Source organism: Mesoplodon mirus, assembly GCF_964341445.2.
Source record: "Mesoplodon mirus genome assembly, chromosome: 20".
Taxonomy (NCBI): Eukaryota; Metazoa; Chordata; class Mammalia; order Artiodactyla; family Ziphiidae; genus Mesoplodon; species Mesoplodon mirus.
In genome coordinates, this window is record NC_138996.1 from 40732169 (window position 1) to 40747802 (window position 15634).

Here is a 15634-nt window from a genome sequence, read left to right on the forward strand (position 1 = left end):
GCTTCTTTCTCCAGGCCTCCGCCGGGGAGCCAGGAGCAGGGCCTCCGTCTCCAGGCACCGCGGATCCTGTGCCCTCAGCGCCGTCTCCCCCATTTCCCTCTTCCTCACGCGTGATGGGAAAATTGTCTAGTCTAAGGGGAATCTTTACCTCCTAAGTTTGATTTCTTCCCAACATTCTGGTTACATCCAGATGTTCTACTTCACCCCACCCAGAGGTTCTCCATGGTACCAAGACCAAGGCCTGCATACTGCTTGCCGTCCACGTGCTGCTTGTTTCTGGGTGCTTGGCTTCCGTCCACGTGCTGCTTGTTTCTGGGTGCTTGGCTTCAGGGGTCGCTCGCTCTGCCCTTTCCGTACCCTCCGTCGAGGTATACAGAGAGCCTCAGGCTTCTCTGGAGACCCTCAGCCCCCGACTCCCTGCCAGCCCTCCCCCGGGCAGGCTTGTCCCACTGGGCCCTGTGGAACCCTCTGCTCTCATCAGCTCCCCGAGGGTCCTCTTCCTGCCCCCCGCCTGGAGAGAAACCCCTATTTTACGTCACACTGCGTTTCTCCCAAGCATTCTGGTTATACCCCAGTCCACCCCATTTCACCCAGTAGACTGGGCTTTGGGAAACCGGCAGGACACTCAGCCTGTTTCTACTTCTTGTCCTGTCTCATCTCTCCTGGGGGCAATGCAACAAGGCAGCTACTGGAATTGAGAAAGGGGAGGGAGCGCAAAGACAGAAAGTGGGGGGGGAGATTTCAGGAGGAAAAATGCACATTTAAAATAGCGTTAAAAAACTTTAACCCGGGCTTCCCTGGTGGCGCAGTAGTTGAGAGTCCGCCTGCCGATGCAGGGGACACAGGTTCGTGCCCTGGTTCGGGAAGATCCCACATGCCGCGGAGCAGCTAAGCCCGTGAGCCATGGCCGCTGAGCCTGCACGTCCGGAGCCTGTGCTCTGCAACGGGAGAGGCCACAGCAGTGAGAGGCCTGCGTACCGCAAAAAAAAAAAAAAAAAAAACAACCTTTAACCCACAGCCCAAGTAAACAGATGGACAAGATAGGAACTGACTGTAATAAGCGCTTTGAAGGAAATGAGCGTGGTGATATGATGGAAAGTAAAGGGAACGGGGGCTTCAGGAGGATCCCTCTCTGGCTCCATTATCTTTCCTGCCTCACCTTTTCCTTCTCCAAGAGGGGTGGACATGTATCCTTCAGAATGCGTCTTGTTACTCCTTTCCAACGGCAGGGAGGAAGTAGTCTGTTACTGTGGGCCGCTGGGACCCTGGCTCACTCTTCATGTTTAACCCTAAAGAAAGTGAGAACCTTGATCAGAGGGTCAGCTGCAACTCTCAGGCCAGATCCAACCTGTCACCTGTTTTTGTAGTGATCATGAGCTAAGAATGATTTTTCCATCTTTAAGTGATTGAAAAAAAATCGAAAGCAGAAGAATATTTTATGACACGGGAAAATGACATGAAATGAAAATTCCAATGTCCATAAATAAATGTTATTTGAATACAGCCATAATCAAGTATGTATCGTCTGTGGCTGCAGTCACTATAGAAGCAGAGTTGCGTTGGTATGGCCAGAAAAGCTTAAAATAGTGACTGTTAGGTCCTTTACAGAAAAAGCTTACCTGCCCCTGATCTGGATGGTCGGGGTCCTCCCTGGCACCACACAGTCCATCTTCTTCTCCAGCGTATGTGCCCTCCCACGTGTGGGATCGCCAGTGTCAAATTTGTAAACCAGGGAATTCATTTTGTAGACATTGGTTGTGAGGGTGTTATATTCTGATTTGGGCTTTAAAGTCTTCAAACGATACTTTTGGGTCTTTTGGAATATAGATTCCAGTGAGTGAATTTGGGAAGAAAAGTAGCTAATGCCTATTCAGCACTTACCTGGTGCCAGATGTAAACACATCACATAGGTTACTTCATTTAATCCTCATAAAATGCCTATGTAGTAGGTACTATTATTATTCCCATTTAATGGATGATAAAACCAACACACAGAAAATTCGAGCCACATAGAAACTTCATGCAGATAATTATAGGTGAAGTCTGGATTTGAACCCAGACAATCCGGATCCAGAGCCCACATTCTTAATAATTATGCTGAATATAAATATGGTAGTAGGTGCTAAAAATACTGCTTCCAACATACCATTTAATTCAGGTTATAAACTTTAAAATTTGCTTTATAAAGTTCCATGGGGGAAAATGGATTCACAATACAGTCGCTAGTATAATTTACAGAAGTAGTTACTTATCATTTGCATCTGTTCTAATTTTGTGGTTGACAAAGCATTTTTAGATGCATTAACTGGTTTACAACCCTATGAGATAAGTAAATCATTTTACAGATGAAAATAGGATCATAAAAGTAGGAAATGTTAGACCAGGAACTTAAACCTCAATCTTCTGATTGCTAGCCTAGAATTTTTTCCACTATACCTGTCAGGCAAATTTTCATGACTTTTACTATATCTGTACACCAGCTACACTATTATTCACTTAATAATTTTCTGGAAATGGACTCTTTGTAACTTAAATACCTGGTTAACCTTTCATAAACAATAATATTTGTAAAATTATGACTGATTTTTTTCATTTCTGAAGCACATTGTGCTTACTGTATTCCAAGTACACTACAGTAAATATTAACTCATAAAAGCCTCATAACAACCCCGACAGGAAGATACTATTACTATCTGTATTTTCCAGATTAAGAAACCAAAACACAGAGAGGGGTTAGGTGTCTTGCCCAAAGACAAATACCTAGTAGTAAAGCAGGATTTGAACCTCAGCAATCTAGCTTCCAAGTTCTGTCCTTCTAACCCCTTAACTTGTTTGATATACTCAATGTATTTTCTAATACCCATTAAAATAGGTTCATTGTATTACAATTTAAAATCATCTTGCATAAAGACTGTATTGTACCATGGTGGAATATTCCCGATTATTTCCTATAGCCTCCTGCATAGAAAGGAGAGAGCAGTCTGTTGACTTAATTGGATGTGTTGTTAGGGAAAATGATAATAAATACTGGGACACAAACTAAATACACAGTCAGATACTCGCATAATATGAAATGTAATCCATGAAAAACATGGTGCTTTTTTCTAAATTGGGGGACTTTTATTGTTAATAGGAATCTTAAAACGAGTCATCTTTCCTAAAGAATTCCTTATACAGCACTCCTGTCGTGTGATCGTTCAAATTTCTGCTTAAACACTTTCAAGGTAAGAGAGCAGACCGCTCTTAGAGGCAGTTGACCCCGCTGTCGTTTGGCTCAAGTCGTTAAGGAATCTTTCTGGAGTTGATCTAAAAACTTGCTTCACTAACCTCTTCATTTATTTAGGCTGGTTTTAGAAAGTGTTCTGTGAGTGCTTTCTTTCTCTATCCCTCCCTCCAGCGGATTTACTTTCCTGGTTATGTTTGACATAAGCGAAAGATAAGTTTAGTTTGCCCCCCTGGAGAACTGACCCGCTGCCTGTGGCCAGGCTTGACAGTACCCGTTATTGGGGGGGGGGGGGGAGGGGAGGGGAAGGATAAGAAAGTCCGCACACGTGTCCAGAAGAGAAATCAGTCTGTACCACGTGATCAGGTGTGCTTGTGTTTGTAGGAGTACATATTCTCATACAGAGCAAATCCACACGTAGCTATAAAGTAATATAATTACTTTTCCGAAGTGAAATGTGAAGATGTTCTGAAGGCAGTTCATAAAGGGAACTTCCAAAATGGTTTGTGCAGGAAATGGTACGATTAGAACAACTCTGTGGTCTCTCAGGACACCTACTTGAAAGGGCAGTAACCATCTGTGTGCGTAAATCCTCCTGTATTCATTGCAAACCAGTGTCTTTCATCCCGGAGTCATTTTTCTGAGTTGGGTTTTCTGGTTAAAATATTTTCTTAATTTCTCATTTTTTGAATGATATGCAGTAAATGATTTTAAAGCCAGAGAGAGAGAGAAATAGAAGAGAGCTCATGCCTCGCCGTCTCTGTCTCTCGCATTTTAATCTATTTGTATCTTATAATGATTGTTTTCCCGTCCCGCAGGCATTTCCTATTCAAAACAGGAACAGGGACGACGCCACTGTTCAGTACTGCAACCCCAGGATACACGATGGCATCTGGCTCTGTTTACTCGCCACCTACTCGGCCACTACCTAGAAACACCCTGTCAAGAAGTGCTTTTAAATTCAAGAAGTCTTCAAAGTACTGTAGCTGGAAATGCACCGCCCTGTGTGCTGTAGGGGTCTCAGTGCTCCTGGCAATACTTCTGTCGTATTTTATAGGTAAGAACACGTTTCTAGAACTCGATTTATTTGGTCAAGGTGTGTATTCGGAGGTTATATGTCATGGGGGAGGGGCTGGTACCGATATATGATAAATCGCAGAGTATTTTAAGTAATTTCCATCATACATAGATAAATGGAAAAGCTGCCTTTGCATGAGGCACGAGGTCTGTCTTGGACACACAGTAGAGAGTCTGTGTGTGTCGGATTTGTCCCTCGTGAGATATGGGCAGCTCTGTGGCATTTCACATCCAGGAGATAATTGATGCGCTTGTAGGAGGAATGAACTCTGTGCAGGAATCTCCTTCAGGGCAGTCGATAGGAAGCTCTCTGTTCCTTGCAACGTTACTGTCTTTCAGGCAGCTCAGCTGTCTAGGTGTAAAACCCACCTCTCAGGGCCATCCTCTTGCACTCAGGAAACACTCTCCCGAGAGCCGAGCATCCATAAAACAATGGCTGGATCACATGCGCGCTCCTCTGTGCGGATTTGCCAGCTTTTCCGATGTGGTATCCATCGTGTTTTTTGTCACCCGAATGATGGGAGCTGCTAATAGAAGTTGTAAATATGCCTTTTCTCTAACTGTTTCAGAGCGTAGATGAGTGTTCACACTATTGGAAAGTTGCTTATTCCAGTGTCAGAAATGAGCACATACGACCTTGATCTGCTTCTAAGTGTAGGGAAAGGCCCACCGCGTCAAAATGCAAATGGTGTCCACTGAGATAAATCACAGGCTGTGTGTTTTGCCAACAAGAACAACAGCCAGTGATGCATCCTCAGGTTTACAAAGCGATTTGTGATGCCCCATGAAATTCTGTAGCTGAATAAGAGAATCACAGGGCTGTCTGTAGAATAGGATCACGCTTTGTGGTGAACCAGTTTCTACCATTAACTACAATACTCCTTAGTTATAAATGATGTCCTTTGGAAAGTGAAATAACCATTTTGAGTCACGTCATTTAAGAGGAAAATAGAATTTTAGAGCATGAAGGAAGGAACTTTAGAGATAATTGAGTCAGGGCTGGCAACTCGGTGGCATGTGGAGTACTGTGACTTCCGATTCTTTGACCGTGGCCGACATCGCTAATGAATCCGGGCACCGATTCCCACCAAACCTGCACACGGCCTCGTTATCGACATCACAGGGCTTCGTACAGCCACTGTCCATCAGAGAAGAACGCGAGATGAAACCTTTCTGTCTTTTTCAATCTAAGTTAACTCCCTCCTTGTAAAAGTGGTCAAACCAGGTAGCAAAGGGGTTGCCACTTGGCCGAGATCACACACTAATGATGTGCTGCTGTGCCGTTCCATAACACTCGAGGGACACGGGGAACGTCACAACAAAAATCTGTGTTCACAGACAGATTTCTAGTATTCAGCTAAAAAATAGCCAGCCATTAAGAGCATCTCTTCTGGTTAACTGTATACATTACTTGTACTTGTCAGCAGCGTGCTGCTGAGGAATTTTAAATGGTTTCTGAAATGCACCAGTCACAAATGGGATGTAATAAATTAAGCATATGTATTTGTATGGGATTTTTTTTTTTTTTTTTACTATAGTACATGCTAAACGGATAGATAAGTACACTGCAGGGTCGGAATTCAGTGTCTGTGCTGTGGATGTGTGGTCAGACATCCTTTCTGATCTTAAGTACCTGTGTCCTACCAGTTGTTAAATATTTTGAATATCAACTCTGATACCATTTAATTTTATTTACATTGCGTGACTAGGAAGAAAAATAGCATTTTAATGTGAGATCAGATCACTGTTATTTATGAGCCTTGTACTCTTTTTAAGGATCCATCGGTGGATATAATTGAATATCAGACTCCTAAGTAAAGACTCAAATGTTCCTTTGTTTTCAAATTTCCTGTTTTTACTGTTTAGTGGTTAGCATCCTACTTTACGCCTACCAGTACCAGTATCATAAATGTCTCCCTTTGATTTTATCTTTCCCCACATGGAAACATACAAATTATATAATTAATATACTCACGTACTCTTGTTAGTTTAACAGATATTTGTTGAACATCTGTTAAGATTTACTTTCTGTCCTAGAAATTAAGGTGATACAATCCAAGTGTTATCTGCCAAAAATTACTTTTATCACCAGAGAATTATCTCATCGTTTTATTGCTTTAATTAAACACAAATATACTTAGAATTTTCACTGGTCCTCCTGTACTTCAATAACTAACACTCTAACATAATGGTTTTTTGTTATTGTTTAGATCAGGTAAAGCATTTCATTTCTGCATCAGTTAGCATGATAAATCTTTCTGAGAGTGAAGATACTGCCTTTACCCTTGAAAAAAAAAAAAAAAAATAGGACACTTCTATCTCCGGGAAGGCTGTCCTTTTCTATTGAGTGTGTGTGTAAAGCAGAGAGGGAGATCTGTCCAGCCAGATCAGCCTGATAAACCCCACAATCGGTGGGGAGACCAATGTCATCATCACATTGACCGCACAACCTTCAGCAAAAGGACAGCCATCCTTAAATGTTCTTGTTTCCATTCCCTTAGAGGTCCCCTTCCCTCATATTGACTGTCAATATAAAGTCAAAGCCTTAAGAAATAAGTAAAATAAAAGGCCTGAGACATTATTTCTTGCCTAGAATTTTCTTTCTCACCTTCCAGTAAGGTCATGAGAAGTTATGAGATACTGTAGCGTTAACAAGTCTCTTCTCTAAGATAAAATTATCTTAGGATAGTCAGAAAGGGAGGCAGGGACAGGGACAGACTTTGCTGTTTGGTTGTTTTTCCTGTCCCTATAAAAACTTTCAGAGACTAAAGAAAGGACAAAAAAGAAAGTTAAAATTAATTCCCACAGGTAAGTGTTATATCTTTGCATAGGTAACCACTGCTAACTTTTTGGTGTCTGCCCTTTCAGATATTTCTCGATGCACATATCCATCTAGAGTCCCATATTTTTAATTCATTTTGTACCAGACTTTCTCATTTATCATTCATTAAACATCATTTAGCAGCTATTTTTAATTAACCGGTTTCCAGAAAATTCAGTGACTATTTTCTTATGCACGTGTGTGTGTGTTTATATGTGCAGCTGGGTTCCGTCGATCAAATTTTTGATCGGAATAAATTCTTTGAAAGAAATTTTCTGTGCCAAAGGGTAGGCAAACCATGGCCAAGTTACCCTCAGTTTACACAAGTACCAGTCCACTTAATATCAATATTTGTAATCCTTGGCAATCTCTTAAATGAAAACATTTTACTGTTGTTTTCATTTGTTACTAGTCGTGCTGAATATCTTTTCAAATACTTATGGACCATTTGTATTTTTTTATGTATGTGTAGGAATAGCGTAGTTTCCCCCATTTTTCTATTGGGGCTTTTGCTCTTTTTGGGGGGGCAGTTGCACGGGTTTATTAAGGATATGGATCATTTGTCGTATGTTACATATTCTTCCGATTTATTATGAACTTTGTTTTTGGTTGTATTGCCATATACCATATAGAATTTTTTAAGTAATCAAAGTTATCAATTTTTTTCTTTGTAATTTCTTTTTTAAAATGTTTATTTATTTATTTATTTGGTTGTGCTGGGTCTTAGGTTGCAGCCTGCAAACTCTTAGCTGCAGCATGCATGTGGGATCTAGTTTCCTGACCAGGGGTCGAACCCAGGCCCCCTGCATTGAGAGCACAGAGTCTTAACCACTGAACCACCAGGGAAGTCCCTTTCCTTTGTAATTTCTAATGTTCGTGTTATACCTATAAAATTCTTATTTACTCCAAGTATTATTTTTTAAGTCACTTAAATTTTCTTCTGGTACTTTTATGGTTTTTCAGTAACCATTTTTAGGTCAGCATTTTTCCGGGCGCTCCACTAGGTGTTAGAGGTGCAAATTAGCCCTTCATTCTAGAAGCTCTCAGTCCAGTGATAAAGACATGTGTGCAAACACACTTTGAACAGGACATGCTTTCATAGCAACTTGATCCGAATGAGCAAATAAAGAAAAGGAAAGGAAAGAAGGACACACTTACTCCTGTGGCTGAAGATGCTGGAGAAAGACTTGGTCTAGCAGGTGATACTTGAAAGATGAAGAGGAGTTCAGTTCACTAGGTTTGACGTCAGAATGATTGGTGGGAGATGACCTTGAGAAGAGGTCATCCAAGGCATGGAAAGGACGAAGCGTGGAATATCCACAGTGGTGCGCGTGGAGGCTCACGGTGTGCCAGCACTGTGTATGGACCACCTCCTTTCATTTTCCCAGCAACCCCATGAGTTATCATCTCCGTTTAACAAATAGGAACCTACCGCCTAGAGAGGCACTTCACCTGAAGTCACATAGCCAGTAAGCAATGGAAGCTGGACTGGAAACTACCAACCACCCCAGGACACTATACTGCCTCCCATGGGGTTTTTGAAGAACTGAAAATAGGGAAGAATGAAAGCATAGCAATGAAAAAGGATCACATTGATGTTTTTCAAAGATTGCTCTAGTGGCATCCCTGAATATGTAATTCGAAGACAGAAAGTCCAGACTCGTGCTTTTCAGACTTGAATGTGCCTAGGAATCATCTGGGGATCTTGTAAACATGCGTGTTCTGATTCAGCAGGTCCAGCGTGAGAACCAAGAGTCTGTATTTCAAACAGGCTCCCAGGTGATGCTGCCGTGGTCCGTGACCAGCACTGTCAAATGTGATGCTTGATGACGGAAACGTTTCTACACGGTCCAGTTCAGTAGCCACTAGAAACATGTAGCTGTGGAGCCCTTGAAATGTGGCTGATGCAACTAAGGAACTGGAGTTTACATTTTATTATTATTAATTAATTTGAACTCACAGCTACATGTGACTGATGGCTACCATTTGGACGGTACAAGTATGGACAACCTCTTACAAAACTAGTCTAAATGAGAGATTATGAAGCCATGTTGGGATAGGGAAGTGAGCGGAATTGAGAAACTATAACTGACTCATAATAGAATAGATGTGCCATGATTTATCATATACCAATTCTTTTTTTTAAATTATATTTATTTATTTTTGTCTCTGTTGGGTCTTCGTTGCTGCACGTGAGCTTTCTGTAGTTGCGGCGAGAGGGGGCTACTATTTGTTGAGGTGCACAGGCTTCTCATTGCGGTGGCTTCTCTTGTTTCGGAGCATGGGCTCTAGGAGCGCTGGCTTCCGTAGTTTTGGCACGTGGGCTCTAGAGCACTGGCTCAGTAGTTGTGACGCACGGGCTTAGTTGCTCCGCGGCATGTGGGATCTTCCCAGACCAGGGCTCGAACCCGTGTCCCCTGCATTGGCAGGCAGATTCTTAACCACTGTGCCACCAGGGAAGCCCTCATATACCAATTCTTAAAAATCAAATGCTCAGGCCCATACACATGGCAGATCTCTTTTCAGCAGAGTCACATGTGATTTTCTTTAGATCACTGAGCTCCCAATTAAAATCATTCTCTGCTGCATTAATGTTTAAGTTGATGTGCCTTTGGACGATGAAAATTCTCCTGATTCCCAAACACAAAGGTTGAGTTCAGTGATACAGACCGATCCAGAAAATACCTGTCCCACTTCTTCTGGGCCCTAATTTACTCATTCTTCTTCTTTTTTTCTAAAATCAGAAAAGGATAAAGATGGGCAACAGTTGTTCACCAGAGAACGGGTAGAAAAGAAATAGTCTGTTGGTTACTTCTGCTTCTGCTTCCGCTTCCGCTTCCGCTTCCGCTTCTGCACAGTTACAGAATGAGAAGGTGTCTTGATTATTGTTCTTTACTCACAGATTGCTCTTTTTCCTGTGTGGGAGATACCCTGAAATTTTGATGTTCTACACATTGAAATATGCCCAGAAATCTTATCATGAAGTGTAAACATTACTGAAGCGTTATTAAATACAGATCAAAATATGTTGGAATTGCTATGTTAACACCAATTAAAACTGCAACAAAGTCAAGTCAAACTTCAAATAACACCGTTATGGACATTTAACCTCATTAACATGACCATATACTGCTAGCAGAGTCTGAAAATTCACAAAATTTCCCATTAGAGTAGTACCAGAAGTATTTGCACATGTAATTTAAATCTAAGGAAAACTAGAGAAAACAAAAATCGTACCAAAATACATTATGCTAGCATATTTTCTCAATTTGGGACCCTTTTGGCCAGGTTTATTCTAACCAATAATCCCTATGGCAAGTTTTTTTTTTTTTTTGTAACAGCTTATTGAGATATAATTCACATACCATATAGTTCATCCATTTAAAGTATACACTTCAGTGGTGTTTCATATATTCATACAGCTTTGCAACTATCACCACAATCAACTTTGGAGCACTTCCATCACCCACAAAAAACCCTATATCCCTAAACACACACTTCATATTGCCCTCCAAAACTCCAATAGTTTTTTTTTCCCACAAAAATCTGAACTTGTAAGGGAGTGGTTTGTGGGCTCATTTCCCAATGACAAGAAATAACTCAGCCTTGTGTTTCTCATGAACTTCTGACATAGACTGCTAACCAAAGAACTACTCACATTTTCAGTATTCCTTTTCAGAAATACATATGTAGTTATTTACTTTGAACAGCTGCTACCAACTGATTCCTAAAATAGATGTTGTCATATGTCTGCTAAAAAGGCTATTTAACAACATAAGCATTCCCTAGATCAAGCAAAACATAACCTGTCGAATCCAGGTTCATGGCAGTGATGATTCCTTAGCAGTTATCTGTCCTACTTCTGTGTCTATTTGGATTTTATGAACATTTTTGCCTCTCCATGTACCTACCTTGAAATTGATTACGGTACTAGCTATATATATGCAACTCAGGGTCAGGAGGAAAAATAAGCCAGCCCTTTATGCTTCGTGAAAAGTCAACCATTTAAATGTAGATGGCAAAATAAAATGTGTTGTGACATTCTTTTTTCTTTTTGGACATGTCTTTATAATAAACGTGCTGCTTTATTAGGCTCTAGAACACAGCCAAACAGTGAATTACAAACCATTTTTCACTACAGCTTCTTCCCTTAACTCCTAGTTGCATTACTTTTAGAAAATGCATGTTGTCTGAGATGGAATGGTAGCATTTTAATACTAATGTGGTGTCATCCAAATGTAGAAAGAATATATACCATCTGTATTTTAGAGAATTGAAGATTGTGAACTAAAAATTTTTAATCAATATATCAATATTTTATTCTATCCTTGGATACAAGAAATTAAGAACATTTTAAAACCTGATTCGATGGTGAATGATGGCTCAGAATAAAACAGTTTACCTCTAGGAGAGGAGGAATATAGTAAAAACATACTCCTGCAGTCTCTGAGTCTGTAAATTCAAAAAGGAAAAAATGTACTACAAAGCCAGTCTAGACAGTGTGGGTTTTTGTTCATTAAGGGCAGCACTTTGTATAGGTGAAATTGTGCTTTCATATAGGTACACTGGTCTAACACCCACAGAAATTTTGGCCATCTTGTCATGTTTGCACTCTATCCTGATTTTCAATAAGAACTCTATTAATTTGTAGAAAATATTAGTTTTCTATGTCTAGCATATCATATAGAAAACTAGAAAAAATGGAGAGATCACTTAAAATTCAGTTCATTCTCCAGCCAGCTCTGTATAATCATATCAGTGACTTCTGAATTGAACCTAAAGTGGGAAAAATCAATATATTGTACACCCAGGGTTTTTTGACGTTATAAATTTTTTCTTGCTATTTATTAGCACAACTTAAAAATGTGTAAAGTTGATCTTAATATTTATTTATTACTATAGAGAAAAGATCACTACCAAAATCAGGAAATTATACAAATGTAGAACGTACGCTCTTCCTCCCCTCCCTAAAAATAATTTATTTACTCTTAGCTTGAGATGAGTTCAGCTAAAGTAAATAATATATGGGAAATACTATAAACAGACTGTATTTTCCATTTAAATATAAGAATCTCCCTGACTTGAAAAATGTCCAAGGGCGGCAACAATAAGCAGTACCTTTAAAGTCAGCTGAACTCCAGTTTGTGCCACGCATAAATATCTTGTCTGTGAAATATGGGGATGTTTTCTCTGTTGTAGGATATCGTTTTTGCAGAATGTAGCAACATCTCCTGACTAATGACAAAGAGAAAGCATAATGCAGTATTTACCATTTCAGTGCTATGTTGCATAAATATTTAATTGGTGCTGCATATGTCATTTGCTTTTACATTAGTGGTAGAGCAGTGTGCCCCGAGAGAAACACCTACATCCAGAGGAGTGAAAGGAAAAGTGACTGGCATATGTGAGGTTAAAAAAATAGCTTGAGAGATTGCTAGGAATCTTAGGAGTGAATTCACCATAAAAACTCTACACTCCATTGGATCTATATTCCAACAAAGGTCTCATCCTCAAGTAAAACAGATCAAAGAAAGTGCCAATGTGTCTAGACCCTTTTTAGTTTATTGTTCCTACTTCAGTTTAGAATGTCCACAGACTACTCACACCTTGTCCTTCTTCCTTAAAAATAAGATTCCACAGTTTCCTTAGTGGCCTAATATATAACACCAGAAAAGGAAGTGACCTTTCATCCATCCATCCATCCGTCGTTCATTCATTCAACATTTATTTATTGAGACACCGTGATGGATACTGCAGCGAACAACACAGTCCTTGCTGTCTTAGATTATATCTCAGCGAGTGCAAACACTGAGCGCCTAATTATAATCATGATGACTAGTTAAAAAAGAGAAATAAATGTAGAAGACTAGGACAGTGCATAAAACGCAGTACTTACTGAGTCTGAGCATTAGAGAAAGGTTTGCCTACTAAAACCAGAATAATAAGTAGGATTATGTGTTTTGAAAAATGCTGACATAAGGACACATTTTAAGTGTTACCACATAAACTTAAATGTGGCCCCAAAAATCAATTCTCAGGAATATTAAAACCAATACATTGTGATATAGTAAAAAAATCTAGATGTGTCTGAGGGAAAAAAAGTTATGATATTCATTGATTTTCTTTGTCGAGTTAGTCTGGCTAGAGCCCTTTTGGTAGTTAACATCTAGAAGTGGAAAGAAATGTTACTTTGGATATTAGGGGTAACCAGATTTAAAATTTCCACACGAATTTATAGTCTGTTTTTGTTTGTTTCTCCCCCTTAAGTTTAGATAACCTACTTTCATGCTTTAAGATTTTATTTATGAAGTATACCCAGAAAATAGTTTTAAAACTGTTAAAAGAAATGATATCTCTGGGCTCTTTTCCAAACATTCATGAGTACTCTATTAACCTGTTTTGAAGACGTTCTTAAACCATGTGTTTCCATGTGTCAGAAGTTGTTTGGAGACAGAGGTCATGTCTCTCTGCATTTGAGAACCACAGAGCTCGGCCCATCCAATTTCCATTACTGAGTTGGGCCTAGAAGTGGAAGGAACATTACTTTGAGATGCTTCCATTGGACATTTTAAGCACACATCTTACAGCAGGGGTCCCCCAGCCCTGGGCCGTGGACTTGTACCGGTCTGTGGCCTGTTAGGAGCCGGGCCCCCCAGCAGGAGGTGAGCAGCGGGCGAGCGAGTGAAGCTTCCTCTGCTGCTCTCCATTGCTCCCCGTCGCTTGCCTTAATGCCTGAACCATTCCCCCCCCCCCGCCCCGCCCTATCCATGGAAAAATTGTCTTGCACGAAACCCAGCCCTGGTGCCGAAAAGGTTGGGGACCGTTGTCATACAGTGAATCAAAGGACAATTATACTTTTTAGCTAGAGCCACTTCTGTATAGTACTAATTTGTTTTGGGAGAAAATACTCAGTGTTTTTAAAGATCAGAACTTCCAGTCTTTTCCTGAGCTGTTGGATTTCATCACTGGTGACTTATCCAGGTTTCCAAAGAAGCTCGTCCTAATGCTCCTCTCCTGGTGGCTTTCTCCATCCGCGAGGCTGGCATGGTGTTGGCAGGCTCTCTCCTGGGCTTGTCTTTTCTCCCTAAAGCTTTAGCCACAGGCTGATCCTTTCGGTCTCCTCCTCTGCTAGTGAGCTCTTTCTCCCCTTGATTGCTTTCATTTCCCAGGGCTGTAGAAGGGTACCCAAGGCTCCCTAGAATATTACTGCAGGCAAAGCTGGGACATGAGGCCCTTTGCTCTGAGAAAAAAAAATGTTACAAGTGCTTTTGCATCTTGCAGATTTTTATTTGTTTTTCCCAGGCATTGCCTTTCAATTATTTCCAGTATCACAGTCAATTTAATTCCATTAAACTTAGCAGGAATCGAATATCCCTCCTAAACACTGAATTCACAGAGAAGAATGACATAATCTTTACCACAGTGATCTTATGTGGGAAAAAATGATGTCAAATTTGAATATCACATTACAATATATTTTTAGCATGCTGTTTATAAGTACAGAGCCTCAAAGCAGGAAGATTTGAGTTTGTAATCCCACCTCTGTCACTTACTAGCTATGAGATCTTGAGCAGGGTACTTAACCTCCATAAAACTGGGTTTCCTCATCAGTGTAAACAAGATTAGTAAAAGTAGAGCTCTTCAGAATATTTAATAAAATAATTATTAAAGGACCTACTGTATAGTACAGGGAACTATTTTCAATATCTTGTATTAACCTATAATGGGAAAGAATCTGAAAAAGAATAGATATATATGTATAACTGAATCACTTTGCTGTATACCTGAAACTAACACAACATTGTAAATTAACTATACTTCAATTTTTTAATGGTTAAAAAATAATAATAATTACTGTGCCTATAAAAATGTAAGTGCTCAGTTGATTTTAGTGATATTATTCCTTGTGACAACCTAGTAAAACAAATATTATTATCCACAGTTTTTAGAAAGAAAAACCTTAGGCCCAGAGATCAGTGACCTGTCTAGCGTTAAAGCCAATCAGTGTTTAAACAGGGACCATGATCCAAGACTTTTTATTTTGAGTCCAGAACTTTGTTCCACTATATCACAGGGCATTGTTTCTCATAACATTTAAGAATTTACAGGTGATGCATGGACAGGAGAATAAATAAGATGGAATGACAAACTGGGATATATATTCCCTTTTGAATTCTTATTCAGTTATATCAGATCATGTCACATGAGGAAGATCTCAGTAGATGTTCCCATGTCATGACACCTGTCAACACCTCTTTCACAAATAAAGAACAGTTTTGCTGGCAATAATTTCTATGTAATTTTAATAACATAGTTTACAGTTTACTGTTTATTCTTAGTGTTGCCTTCTATTTGTATAAGAGATACTGATTTTTCCTTTAAGGTAATACTGTAAAAATTTCCTTTTAAAATAAATGTATTTAAAATTTTAAGTCAGTAATCTCAAGGAAAACTAAATTAAATATATAAATATAAAAATATTTATTTATAAAATAACAATACCATAGAAGGTT

The 15634-nt window shown here is 39.7% G+C and overlaps 1 protein-coding gene across 7 annotated transcripts in view; it reads left to right on the plus strand.

Moving 5' to 3' along the window:
• Positions 1-15634, plus strand: part of TENM3 (teneurin transmembrane protein 3) — a 330131-nt gene that overhangs the window by 162919 nt on the left and 151578 nt on the right. For all 7 annotated transcript variants that reach the window (XM_082608816.1, XM_082608817.1, XM_082608818.1 and 4 more), the window contains one exon: positions 4042-4280. In XM_082608816.1, coding sequence (XP_082464942.1) covers positions 4042-4280 — 239 coding nt within the window. The remainder of the gene's footprint in view (positions 1-4041; positions 4281-15634) is intronic.